The 12,725-nt window shown below is 50.3% G+C and overlaps 1 protein-coding gene across 1 annotated transcript in view; it reads left to right on the plus strand.

Annotated features, from left to right (window-relative positions):
• The window catches only part of CFAP46 (cilia and flagella associated protein 46), a 110,433-nt gene that overhangs the window by 28,848 nt on the left and 68,860 nt on the right, over window positions 1-12,725 (plus strand). The window contains exons 6-11 of the mRNA XM_007936879.1: window positions 142-241; window positions 6,268-6,366; window positions 7,349-7,539; window positions 11,672-11,900; window positions 12,169-12,289; window positions 12,572-12,695. Of these exons, the coding sequence (XP_007935070.1) occupies window positions 142-241; window positions 6,268-6,366; window positions 7,349-7,539; window positions 11,672-11,900; window positions 12,169-12,289; window positions 12,572-12,695 (864 nt within the window). The remainder of the gene's footprint in view (window positions 1-141; window positions 242-6,267; window positions 6,367-7,348; window positions 7,540-11,671; window positions 11,901-12,168; window positions 12,290-12,571; window positions 12,696-12,725) is intronic.

Genomic DNA, 12,725 nt, shown 5'->3' on the forward strand with positions numbered 1-12,725 from the left:
GCTAGTGCCTCCCCCCACCTCCTGTCAGCTTTCTTATCCCCCACAACATGTCCATGTACCCTACCTCTGGTGGAGCCTGGGTGGCTGGAGTGGCCCCTGTCACAGCTACCAGCCCCACAATGGGTGTCTGCTTGCTTCTAGGACCCTTCTGCTCTTCGAAGTGGCTCGTCTCTCACTGACCTTGAAGTGCGAGGAGGTCGCTTGGGGCTGCATCTCAGACCTAAATGCGATGGAGAACATGGTGAGTGGCTGGCGGCCACAGCACGGGGCCCCAGCTGAGGGTCGGGACCATGAAGGCATGAGTGTCTCACAGAAGGGCCACCACAAGGGCTCAAGCGTGTGGGTGGGGCCTGCCCTCCCCATCTTGGTGCACGTGTCATGTGGATGCCATCCCATGGCCTTGTGAATTTGCATCTTACCCCCTTTGCTCTGCCTGTTTCCACGTGGTAACAGTTGTTTGCAACAGTCACTTCTGTGTAAGGCAGTGTGAGTGACTTACTCTCCCCTCCCCTGTTGTGGGATCTTGGAATCATGTCTGCTTTCCTGCTGTGTAAACTCTGCGGTGAGACTTAGTGCCTGAAAGTCATCTTCTGTGTCCAGGATTTACCCCAAGGTAAGGTCGCTGACATGGAGCCACCAGGGCATTCTCACTTTCAGATTGTTAAATATGCATTTCGGTCTTGCCCCAGAAAAGCTTTGCCCCCCACCCCCACAGGACTGTCAGGGTCCATGTTTCAGGCCTGCTGGTCTTTGTTTTTTTCAGAACTAAAGGCTGTGTCACAGAGCAGGCGTTCACCGTAGTGGTTCACACTTGGCGTTTAGAATGTAAAGCTGAGAATTTGACATCTGCCTGTTAGCTCGTGCAGGCAGGGGCGGGTCCTCATGGTTTGACTGAGCACTGCTGTGTGCAGCCCAAGTGACATGTTAACTTTGGGTGACTCTCAGGAAGCTCATGGCCAATACAGCCATAAGACCATGCTAAGTACCCATTTCGTGGTATAGATGGTCAGAAACACAGGGATTGAGCAGAAGGGCCCTCAATCTGATAGAGGGAAGCTAGGGACAGCCTACAACTGACGTGATGCTTAATGATGTGAGGCTGACTGAGCTCTGACCTCAGGATCAAGGAGAAGACGCCCTAACTCCTACCACACAGTCCACCTTGGGATGGAGTTTCTGCCTAGTAGTCAGTCAAGAGAAGAAGTAAACAATGTCCAGATTGGAAAAGGATGAAGAAAAACTGTCTTAGAAATCCAGTGGCGCACACACACACACACACATGTACATACACCCACACACGCACATACATACGTTGTTGTTGTTGTTATTTGCCATCGAGTCGGCCCCGACTCATAGCGACCCCTCCTTGGGTTTCCGAGGCAGTATCACTACGGAAGTAGGAATGCCCAACCTTCCTTCCGAGGAGTGGCTGGTGGATTTGAACCGCCAGCCTTCTGGTTAGCAGTCAAGTGCCTTAGGCACTATGCTACCAGAGCTCCTACACACTACTAAAATTAATAAGTTAGGTTAAAGACATTGTCGGGTGGAAAAGGAGTTTACAAAAATTGATGACATTTCTCTGAGCAGTGAAAAACAGAAATTAAAATTGAAAAAAAAATAATACCCATAAATAGCATCTGTGGTGGTTAAGTCTGTATGTCAACTTGGCTGAGCCTGGCTGAGTGGCTGGACAGCTAGATGTAGTACTCCCCATGATGAGACTGGTCATCAACTCCATGGTGGAATCTACTGTGAGCAGCTCAGTAGCTGCCTTAGGGATATGGTCTGCTTCCTGTATATAAGGAGAAGCCTTGGGGAACAGTGTCTAGCTTAAGGCACGCTTGGATCCTGCATGTAGCCGTGTTGTTGTTCAGCAGCCTGCCATGCTCTGCCAACCTTGGGACTTTCAATGGACTTGAGTTAATGGCCTGCCGTGTGGTTTGGTAACATCGGGACTGTGCCTTTTTACTTGCCAACCTTGGGTTTGTCAGTCTCAGCAGGCAGCAGCTGAGTGAAGAAATGCCTCTAGCTCCAGTGGGCCAGGAGCAGGAAGCAGAGCTGAACCCCAAGGCTGAAGGGCTTTCAGCCAGCCCCTAGAGCTAGCACTTTGAACTAGGACTTAAAGCCTCCAAGCTGTAGGAGAATAAACTCCTATTTGTTAAAGCCATCCCATTTGTGGTATACTCTTGTCAGAGCAGAACTAGGTAACCAAAACAGCATCCAAACTCAAACCAAACTCACTGCTGTTGAGTCAATTCTGACTCATAATGACCCCTCCTTGGGTTTCCAAGGCAATATCTCTACAGAAGCAGATTGCCCAGTCTTCCTTCCGAGGAATGGCTGGTGGGTTTGAACCACCAGACTTCTGGCTAGCAGTCAAATGCCTTAGCACTACGCCACCAGAGCTCCTATAATAGCATGTTGTTATTGTTGTTGTCCCCTATAATAGCATAGAGAACATAAAATACTTAGGGATAAATGTGACAAAAGATGTGTAAAGCCTGTGAGCTGCAAATGACAAAGCGTGGCTGAGTGAAGTGAAAGACGTCCTAGAGAAATGGAGAGATACACTGTGTTCACGGACCGGAAGACTCACTAGGTTTAGATGCCAGTTTTCCCTGGACTGAACCAGTGATCCAGTGCAGTCCCAAGAAAACTATACACTGAGTGAAAACGTAAGTGGAGACGTAAGGGGCCTGTTGTCAGGTGCTGTCAAGTCACTTCCAACTCATAGTGACCCCTATACAACAGAATGAAGCACTGCCTGGTCCTGCAGATGTGCCGGAGACCATCATCACAGCCACTGTGTCAGCCCATCTTATTGAGGGCCTGCACCTTTGTCACTGACCCACTACCTAACCAAGCATTCTATCTTCCAGGGACTAGTCCCTCCTGATAACATGACCAAAGTATAAGAGACGAAGTCTGGCCATTCTTTTTCCAAGACAGATTCGTGCATTCTTCTAGCAGTCAATGGTACATTCCATATTCTTTGCCCACACCACAATTCAAAGGCATCAACTCTTCTTCGGTCTTCTTTATTCATTTCCCAGCTTTCACATGCACATCAGGCTATTGAAAATATTATGGCTTGGTGAGGTATACCTTAGTCTTCAAAGGGACATCTTTAAAGAGGTCTTTTTGCAATAGATTAAAGGACCTAAATAGCTAAAAACAACTTTGGAAAAACAGAACAGTCAGGAGACTTAAACCTGAGGCCCAGCTTGTTGTTGTTGTTATGTGCCGTCAAGTCGGCCCCGACTCATAGCGACCCCTCATTGGGTTTCCGAGGTAGTATCACTACGGAAGTAGGATTGCCCAACCTTCCTTCCGAGAAGTGGCTGGTGGGTTTGAACCGAGGCCCAACAGTTGGACCATTATCATCTTGGCATGAAGAGAGTTCCATCAGCCAATGAAGTCCAACAGTGCAGAACTAGATCCACAGACACACGCTCAACTGATGTCTAACAAGGAGCAAAGGTGTGGGGTGCAGGAGCAATTGAATAGTGATAGTGTGTTACTGATCCATTTCTCACACCGTACACAGAAATGAACTCAAAATGCATTGCAGACCTACATGTAACATTTCTCAAAGGAAACATAACAGAAATGTGACCTTTAGTAAAGCAAAGGATTCTTAGGCCACCAAAAGCAATCCATAGAAGAAACCAACATATTGAACTTTATCGAAACTAAAGACTTCTGCTCTTTGAAGATACTGTTAAGAGGATGAAATACAAGCCAGAGACTGAGAGAAAATGCTTACAAATCACACATCTGATCAAGAGACTAAAGTCCAAAATATATAAAGAATTCTTAAAATAGTAAGGAAACAAATAACCTCATAGAAAGTGCACAAAAGTTCTAAACAGACATTTCACCAGTGAAGATCTAAGATGGCCAATTAGCTCATGAAAAGATCCTGAACATCATTAGTCGTTGTTGTTGTTGTTTGCCATGGAGTTGGACCCGACTCATAGCGACCTCTCCTTGGGTTTCTGAGGCGGTATCCCTACGGAAGTAGATTGCCCAACTTTCCTTCTGAGGAGTGGCTGGTGGGTTTGAACTGCCAGCCTTCTGGTTAGCAGTCAAGTGCCTTAGGCACTAGAACATGCAACTTAAAGCCACATTGAGATAGCACCACACCTGTTAGCATGGCTAAAATGAAAAGGCTGAACATGCCAAGTGTTGGCAGGGATGGGGATGAACTGCAAGTCTCATTCACTGCTGTTAGAAATGGAAACCAGCACAACCACCTTGGACACTTGGGCAGTTTCATAAAACTTTAATATACTCCTGCTGTAAACCCAGCCGTTCCACTCTTAGGTATTGAACCAAGACAAACGAGAGGACATGTTCACGTAAACACTTGTGCATGAATGTTCATACCAGTTTTATGTCATAGTGGAAAACTGACAATGGCACAGACACCTAACAGCTGTGGAATGGCTGAACAAACTGTGGTGTCACATTCACATGGCAGAGAAGCACTCAATAGTGACAGGAAATGAGCTGGTGAGAGACACAGAGGTGGACGCGTCTCCACACAACTGTGCTGGGGAGGAAGAACCTTACACAGAGAGCATGAGGAACAGGATAGTGCTCATGTGAGATTCTAAAATGTGCAGACCTGTCTCAGTTCAGAGAGCAGCTCAGTGGTTGTCCTGAGGGTGGGGGTGCAGGAGGGAACTGCAGGGTGCTGTGGGTTCCTATCTTGGTTATGGTGACAGTTTCATGAGATTGTACATATGTCAGAGCCAATGAACTGGGACACTGTGAGTATGTGCAGCCTGTTGCACATCACTTACATTTCAATAAAACTGTTAAAAAAGAGACTAAAAAATCAGTAAATAAAAGTTGTCAATTGAAATATCGGAATTATTTCTTTATTAACCATGTAGATTCTTCTTTCTCTCTCTCATGGAGCCTCATGACTAAGGCATGGCCCCCCTCTTTCTCTCTCATGGAGCCTCATGACTAAGGCATGGTCCCTCTCTCTCTCATGGAGCCTCATGACTAACGCATGGTTCCTCTCTCTCTCTCTCTCTCTCTCTCTCTCTCTCATGGAGCCTCATGACTAAGGCATGGTTCCTCTCTCTCTCTCTCTCTCTCTCTCTCATGGAGCCTCATGACTAAGGCATGGTCCCTCTCTCTCTCTCTCATGGAGCCTCATGACTAAGGCATGGTCCCCCTCTCTCTCATGGAGCCTCATGTCTAAGGCATGGTTCCCCTCTCTCTCTCTCATGGAGCCTCACGACTAAGCCATGGTCCCTCTCTCTCTCATGGAGCCTCTTGACTAAGACATGGTAGACACCCTAGCAAATGCTATTCTGAATTTACAATAATGGCACCTAGCTAAACTATACAAAGTACAGGAAACGTTTGAGGACAAATTTTCAGATCCTGATCAGCGCCTCTGTAGCCTCTGTGGACATTTCTGTGCACTCGTGTGGTTCCCCATGTGCTCTGAGTCACGTTGTGTCAAGGGTCTTCACGCCCAGCGCTAAGGCTCTTGCTGACTGCCAGCATCCTTCTGGCCATCGGGTGTGACTTTGAGCACTTGCCCTGTATTCTGTCAGGAATGTTAAGGCTGTAGGTGATTTTCAATCCCAAAACCTGCATGCGTGTTTAAAGCAGAGCTCTGTGGTGTCTTCCTTCCATTTCACCAGAGAGACGGGTGGAAACAAATTAACTGATGTCCCAACTTGGGGTCAGTTAAAGAATTTCTGATACAGACGGGGTAGGTAAAGGATTGGGCTGCTAACCAAAGGTTAGCGGTTCAAATCCACCAGCCGCTCCAGGAAAAAGCTGTGGCAGTCAGCTTCTATAAGCACCACAGCTTTAGAAACCCTGTGGGCAGTTCCACTCTGTCCTCTAGGGGTGCTGTGAGTTGGAATCGACTCCACAGCAGTGGGTGTGGTTAGGATTTTGCTTCCGTGAAGATTGACAGCCTTGGAGACCCTGTGGGGCAGTTCCACTCTGTCCTCTTGGGGCGCTGTGGGTCGGAATGGACTCTCTGTCAGTGGAGTTTGGTTGTTTTATTCCTCTATTAAGAAGATTAAAAACTTTGTGTTCTTACTTCAATCCTTTTTATCTTCAGAAGCCCCTTAAGTTTTTCTTGTATCTTTGGGTCATCTTACGATTTTTACTGTGGACTTCCTACCTAGGACATTAGTGCCATCTTGGGGTGTCTTTGAGCTTAATGAAAGGTCAAGGTGGTTTCCATTTGAAGTCTTGACATATTCAAACCCCATCTGTATCCTACAGGACCCTGGGAAGCTGATTGAAATCGAGTGCCTGGAGTGTGAATTTGAAGCTTTTAAACTTGAAAATAAAATTAAAGTCTATGTCCGAGCAGCCGTGGAGGTAATCTGTAACCATGGGAGTCTGTTGCAAATTTCCAAAGTGGCTGAGGGCTGGGTTTGTGCCAGACTCAGGAGTGCTGGTGACAGCCTGGTGGGTATCAAGGGAAGTGGTTGTTCCAGACCTGACGCCCCCAGCCCAGCCTCCCATGCCTCATTTTCCCTGCTTGTGAGTGGCCTGACCCCTTGGAGCACGAGAGACCTGAGTGGAACCTGAGCCACCAGTGCCAGCCACCAGGCCCCCACCATACAGTCTGCAGCAGGCCCTGATGCAGCCTGGGCATCACAGAGGGGCCAGGGCCCCAGAGTCTGTGGGGCATGGTGTGGAGGCCCTCGGCCACCGCTTGGCCCCAAGTGGAGGAGGTGCTGCTGGGTGGTGACATCACGGGTACATTGCCCCAGTGACCAAGGTGCAGGCAGACTCTGATTAAACCACTTCTTGGAAGACAGACGTTCATGTAAACCAGGACAGTGTTCTGTGGGGCACTGCCCAGCTGGAAAGGTCACCCAGCACTTTGAAGGCAGGCCCAGGACCAGGATCTGGCCTGTGGGGATTTCAAATTCCGGGCTGGTGAACGTCTCCCAACCCCACCTGTTGCCCTGCCCCGCATCTGATCCTAACCCATTGACTGGTGGCGGCTGGCTCTGCTCAGAACATGGTGTGCCAGCCTCACAGCTCTGTAGCTCCCTGGTGGTCACAGAGCAGCCCCTGTGTTCCCTGGTGGTCACGGAGCAGCCCCTGTGTTCCCCGGTGGTCATGGAGCAGCCCCTGTGTTCCCTGGTGGTCACGGAGCAGTCCCTGTTCCCCGGTGGTCACGGAGCAGCCTATGTTCCCTGGTGGTCACAGAGCAGCCCCTGTGTTCCCCGGTGGTCACGGAGCAGCCCCTGTGTTCCCCAGTGGTCACGGAGCAGCCTATGTTCCCTGGTGGTCACGGAGCAGCCTATGTTCCCCGGTGGTCACGGAGCAGCCCCTGTGTTCTGTGCAGACCCAGCTGAGCATCATCCAGAGACTGGACGTGGCACTGCAGCGCGCAGTGCGCCTGGGCGACCCCCGTGTCATCCACGTCGTGTGCACCACACAGTGGAATGCCAGCCTCCCTTTGCTCCAGCACAACCTTCGCCACCACCTGCGGAAGGCCCTGACCAATGTTGCTGAGGTCCTGGAGAAGTTGGACAGGTAGGCCGCCACCCCTGTCTGATGGTGCTGACGGGGCTCCCTCCGAAACACAGACAGCAGAGGGTTCAGTCAGGACTTTCAGTGCTACGAGGAAGTACAGAACAAAACATGTTTTCTGAAAGAGGGTGCAGGCAGAGTCTCTACCTGTGTTCAGGTGGAGCTCGACCGATGTTCAGATGACACAGCAGTCACTGTGGGCTGCTCCCGGCGCTGGCCAGTGGTGGGGGCCGGCTTGGCCCCATGCCTGGTCACATGGAGCTCCTGAGGGCAGGGCCTGGTTGTGGGGAGCAGGGGAGGGGTGCATACTGAAGAGTGGGTGGAACGCAGAGTAGTCTGCCCGTCCCGCTCCACCCTGCCTTGCAGTTGTGGTTGGAGCTGGGCGCGGAGCTTCCTCTGGTTACTGGGAGGTGGGGTGGCACTGCAGAATGCGGAGTGTCCATCTGTTCCCATGCACCTCTCTACCATGACCATGTTTGAATCACTCACCACACCCCCGACCACTAATCTTGCACCAGCAGCATGTCCTAGAGACACGGGTGAGGGACAAGGCCAGGATGGTGCTCTCGGGCCTGCTTCCTGCTGGGTGGGGTGAGACTACATCTGTAAGTGCACCTGCACGTACACCTGCATCTACATGAGGCCTACATCTGTGTCCACACCTACACCTGTACCTGCACGTACTTACACAGCTACAGCCACATTGGACTGTGCAGATCGGAGCCAATTACAGAGAACACTGAGAAGAATAGGAATTCCAGAACATGATTGTGCTCTTGAGGAACCTGTATAGAGACCAAGAGACGGTCGTTCGAACAGAACAAGGGGACATTGCATGGTTTAAAATCAGGAAGGGCATGCATCAGGGCTGTATCCTCTCACTTATTCAGTCTGTATGCTGGGAAAATAAACTGAGAAACTGGACTATCTGAAGAAGAGCATGGCATCAGGATTGGAGGAAGAATCATTAACAACCTGTAATATGCAGATGACACAACCTTGTTTGCTGAAAGTTAACATGACTTGAAGCCCTTATTGATGAAGATTGAAGAATATAAAGAAAATAAAAGTCCTCACAACTGTACCTATAAGCAGCATCATGATAAATGGAGAAAAGATTGAAGTTGTCAGGGACTTAATTTTACTTGGATTCACAATCAATGCCATGGAAGTAACAGTCAAGAAATCAGACAACGTATTGCACTGGGGAAATCTTCTGCAAAAGACTTCTTTAAAGGGTTAAGGAGCAAAGATGTCACTTTGAAGACTAAGGTGCGCCTGACCCAAACTATGGTATTTCCGTTGCTTCATATGCATGTGAAAGCTGTACAATGAATAAGGAAGACTGAAGAAGAGGTGATGCTTTTGAGTTGTGCTGGTGAAGAATGCTGAAAATACTGTGGACTGCCAGAAGAACAAACAAGTCTGTCCTGGAAGAAGTGCAGCTGGAATGCTCCTTGGAAACAAGAATGGCCAGACTTGGTCTCACCTACTTTGGTCGTGTTGTAAGAAGGGACCATCTCCTGGAGAGTGATGCCATGCTGGGTAAAGTGGAAGGTCAGCAAAAGAGGGGCAGACCCTCAATGAGATAAACCGACACTGTGGCTGCAACGAGAGGCTCAAGCACAGCAAGGATTGTGAGCTTGGTGCCGGGCAGGGCAGCGCTGCATTCTGCTGTGCATGGGGTTGCTATGATTCAGACCCGACTCAGTGGTACCTCACACACCACCGTCTACAGCTACCTGCACACCTGTGTCCACACTTACATGTACACCTACACCCACACCTAAGCCTACGCCTACACCTGCACACAGGCCACACATGCCTACACCGACACATCCATCAACATCGGTCTTACAAGGCCACACCTGTTTCCTTTGGCTTCCCCTGAACCCCAGGAGCCCCAGTCTTTCTTTCTTTTTTAATTTTTATTGTGATTTGGGTGAAAGTTTACAGAGAAAATTCACTTTCCATACAACAGCTCACATACACCTTGTCTCATGACATTGATTGCAGTTTCCCACAATTCAACAGTTTCCCTCCCACTTCCTCCCCATAGTTACATCTTCCCTGTGTCCCTCCATGCACTCCTGCCCCCTGAGCTGTCTCCCTGTGCATAAACAGCCCTTCTATTCTCTCATGATTGTTCTCTCCAAGGAGTATATCTCCCTAGTGTAAATGTTCAGCTCATATGCCTGTTTTCTGTTTGGCTAGAAGCCACAGAGTGTGTTCAAGTCCAGACTTGAAGGGCAGCTAGGGGCCATAGTCTCAGTGGTTCCACCAGGCTCTATCAGACCAGCAAACCTTGTCTTTTTTTTTTTTAATGACTTTGAGTTTTGTTCCACATTGTTCTCCCAATCTATAGATTCCCCCTCCGAGTGATTGACTGTAGTAGCCAGGCACCATCTAATTCTTCTGGTCTCATAGTCATATAGGCTGCGGATTGCATGATGTACCAGTCGCTTGGACTAATTGTTTCCATGCATCTTTGGTTTTCTTCATTCTTCTTTGCTCTGGACGAGGAGAGACCCATCGTTGCATCTAGATGCCCACTTGAAGCTTTTAAGATCTCAGTTACTACTTGCCAAAGTAGGATGTGGAACAATGTTTTTGTGTGGTATGTTATGCCAATTGAGCTTGATGTCCCCTGTGACTATGGTCCCAAGCCCACAGGTCCAACTACTCGCTCTCTCTGGGTAGCTGGCTGTGGCCAAGAAGTGACTACAACCTTGTCTCTTGTCAGCTCTACTGTATACCTAGGAATTCTTACAGAACATACCAATATGCTTATAGAAACATTGTCTGCCAGCCCTATACATGGTCTTGGGCACACTCCCCCCTGCATAGACATACCTAATCATTCAGACTGTCCACCCATCTATCCACCCATAGATCAATGTTTGCCTTCACTGATAACACAGTACTTTATGTGCAAAAGGGTTCATCTTTGTTGTCTGTACCTCCCACGCACCTCTCTATGTTTTCCTCTTTCTCAATGCCACCATGTTGATCACTCACATTTGGTACATTGCCCTTCTCTTCACCCAAATCAATACTTGTCTCCACCTATCTAACAGTGTTCCCTCCCCTCCCCTCCCACTCCTGGTAACCAACAAAGAAAATTTCCTTCCATATATAAACCTTTCCTTGACTTTTTATAACAGACTAATATAATATTTGTCCTTCTGTGATTAACTTATTTCACTCAGAATAATGTCCTCCAAGTTCATCCATGTTTTGTGGTGTTTTGCAGATTCTGCATTATTCTTTAGGGTTGCATACTATTCCATTGTGTGTATGTACCATAGTTTGGTTATTCACTCTTCTGTTGATGGGCACCTAGGTTGTTTGCATCTTTTGCTATTGTAAATAGTGCTGCGATGAGCATGGGTGTGCATATATCTGTTCTTGTCATGGCTCTCACTTCTTTAGGGTATATACCTAGTGATGGAATGGTGGGGTCAAATGGCATTTCTAATTCCAACTTTTTAAGGAATCACCATACTGCTTTCCACAGTGGTTGTACCATTTGACAGTCCCACCAGCAGTGTATGAGAGTCCCAGTCTGTCCAGATCCTCACCAGCATTTGTTAGTTTCTGTCTTGTTGAACTTTGGTGCTGGTAGGAACCCCAGTCTCAATGGCCTACAGCTGAGTCTATATGGGCCTGCTGCACCTGCTTCCCTGTTGATCCCTTGAGGTCAGGGAGGGACCTGACCAAAGAGCTGAGGGGCTGAGGGGGAGACGCTGGGCAGCATGGTCTACACACCATTGGGGTGTGGGGGTGCTACAGGCTGGGGAGGGTGGAGTAAGGCCTCCCCTCCCTGGCTCCTCATGCCCCTTGACATCCCCGTCCCTGGGTCCTTTGCTGGCCCCTCACACACCTATGCCATCTGCATCCCTGGCCCCTCACACACCTGTGTCATCCGCATCCCTGGCCCCTCACGCACCTGTGCCATCCACGTCCCTGGCCCCTCAGGCACCTGTGCCATCCGCGTCCCTGGCCCCTCACGCACCTGTGCCATCCGCGTCCCTGGCCCCTCACGCACCTGTGCCATCCGCGTCCCTGGCCCCTCACGCACCTGTGCCATCTGCGTCCCTGGCCCCTCACGCACCTGTGCCATCCACGCCCACAGCCTGATGGTGCAGCTGCGCTGCCAAGTGCACATGGAGATGGCCCACATCGAGGAGGATGAGGACCGCCTGCAGCCTGCTTTGGAACATCTGCAGAAGGCCATGCATCTGGACAGCCTGGGCCTCTACCAGGACCAGCTTCAGACGGTGTCCAACCGTCTGAAGCTGTGTACCATGCTCTACCAGTCGCCTGAGCGTGCCGAGGACAGAGCTGTCATGGCCATCGAGCAGGTCTCTGCCCCATCTGAGCACAGAGTATCCTGTGCTCTGTGGGTCGAAAGGAGCTCTGCCTGGAGCAGAGGCAATGTCTACCCAGAAGGGGGTGGCAGGTGGCAGGGATGGGCCGTCGGGGACAGCGGGGACCTGGGAGGGCAGGAGTCTCTTTGCACTGCATCTCGACTGAGCGCAGGAGGAACCTCACACCAGTCTTGTTGGCAGCCACAGAATTGCCCCTTAGACCAGACAAGGGTGTGCTTACCACGCACTGTCCTCCCTGCAGGCGAAGAAGGCCATGCCCAAGGACAGTGTCCGGAAGAAGCGGGCCCTGCTGGTGAACGCCGGCCTGGCCCTGGCACCTGACACCTTCCAGATTGTTCTGGACAGCGAGAATGAGGCCAAGGGTGGGTCCACAGCGCGCAGGGGTGTGCACTGGGCAGGGCCTCGGGGACTCCAAGGGCGTGGCAGATGTCACACAAGGACAAGGCGCAACCTAGGTGCCGTAGAGAGATGCAGACTGGGCCAGAAAGTCCTTCTCGGCCCCAGAGGGCAGTAGCCACTGGAGGAGCTGGCGTGGTGCCCCTGGGCTGATGTGGCCTGCCGGTTCCCGCGGCCTCTGCTGCTGGCTGAGTCGTCATTGGGCCGGAGCCTTAAGGCACATGCTTGCATCTCCTCTTCACCACCAGTCTCCACTGGGAAGAACAGGAGCCGGTTCTCCTACCTGTTCGCCAAAGCTCGCCACTTCATCCTCAGTGTGGACAAGGCTGCCGGGCACCTACGGCGTTTAGGCAACGAGAATGACAAAGAGAGGTGCATCCTGCCCGCCCGCCCTTGTCCCCC

This window comes from Orycteropus afer, unplaced genomic scaffold (genome assembly GCF_000298275.1).
Source record: "Orycteropus afer afer isolate SDZICR_OR568_19922 unplaced genomic scaffold, OryAfe1.0 scaffold00038, whole genome shotgun sequence".
Lineage (NCBI taxonomy): Eukaryota > Metazoa > Chordata > Mammalia > Tubulidentata > Orycteropodidae > Orycteropus > Orycteropus afer.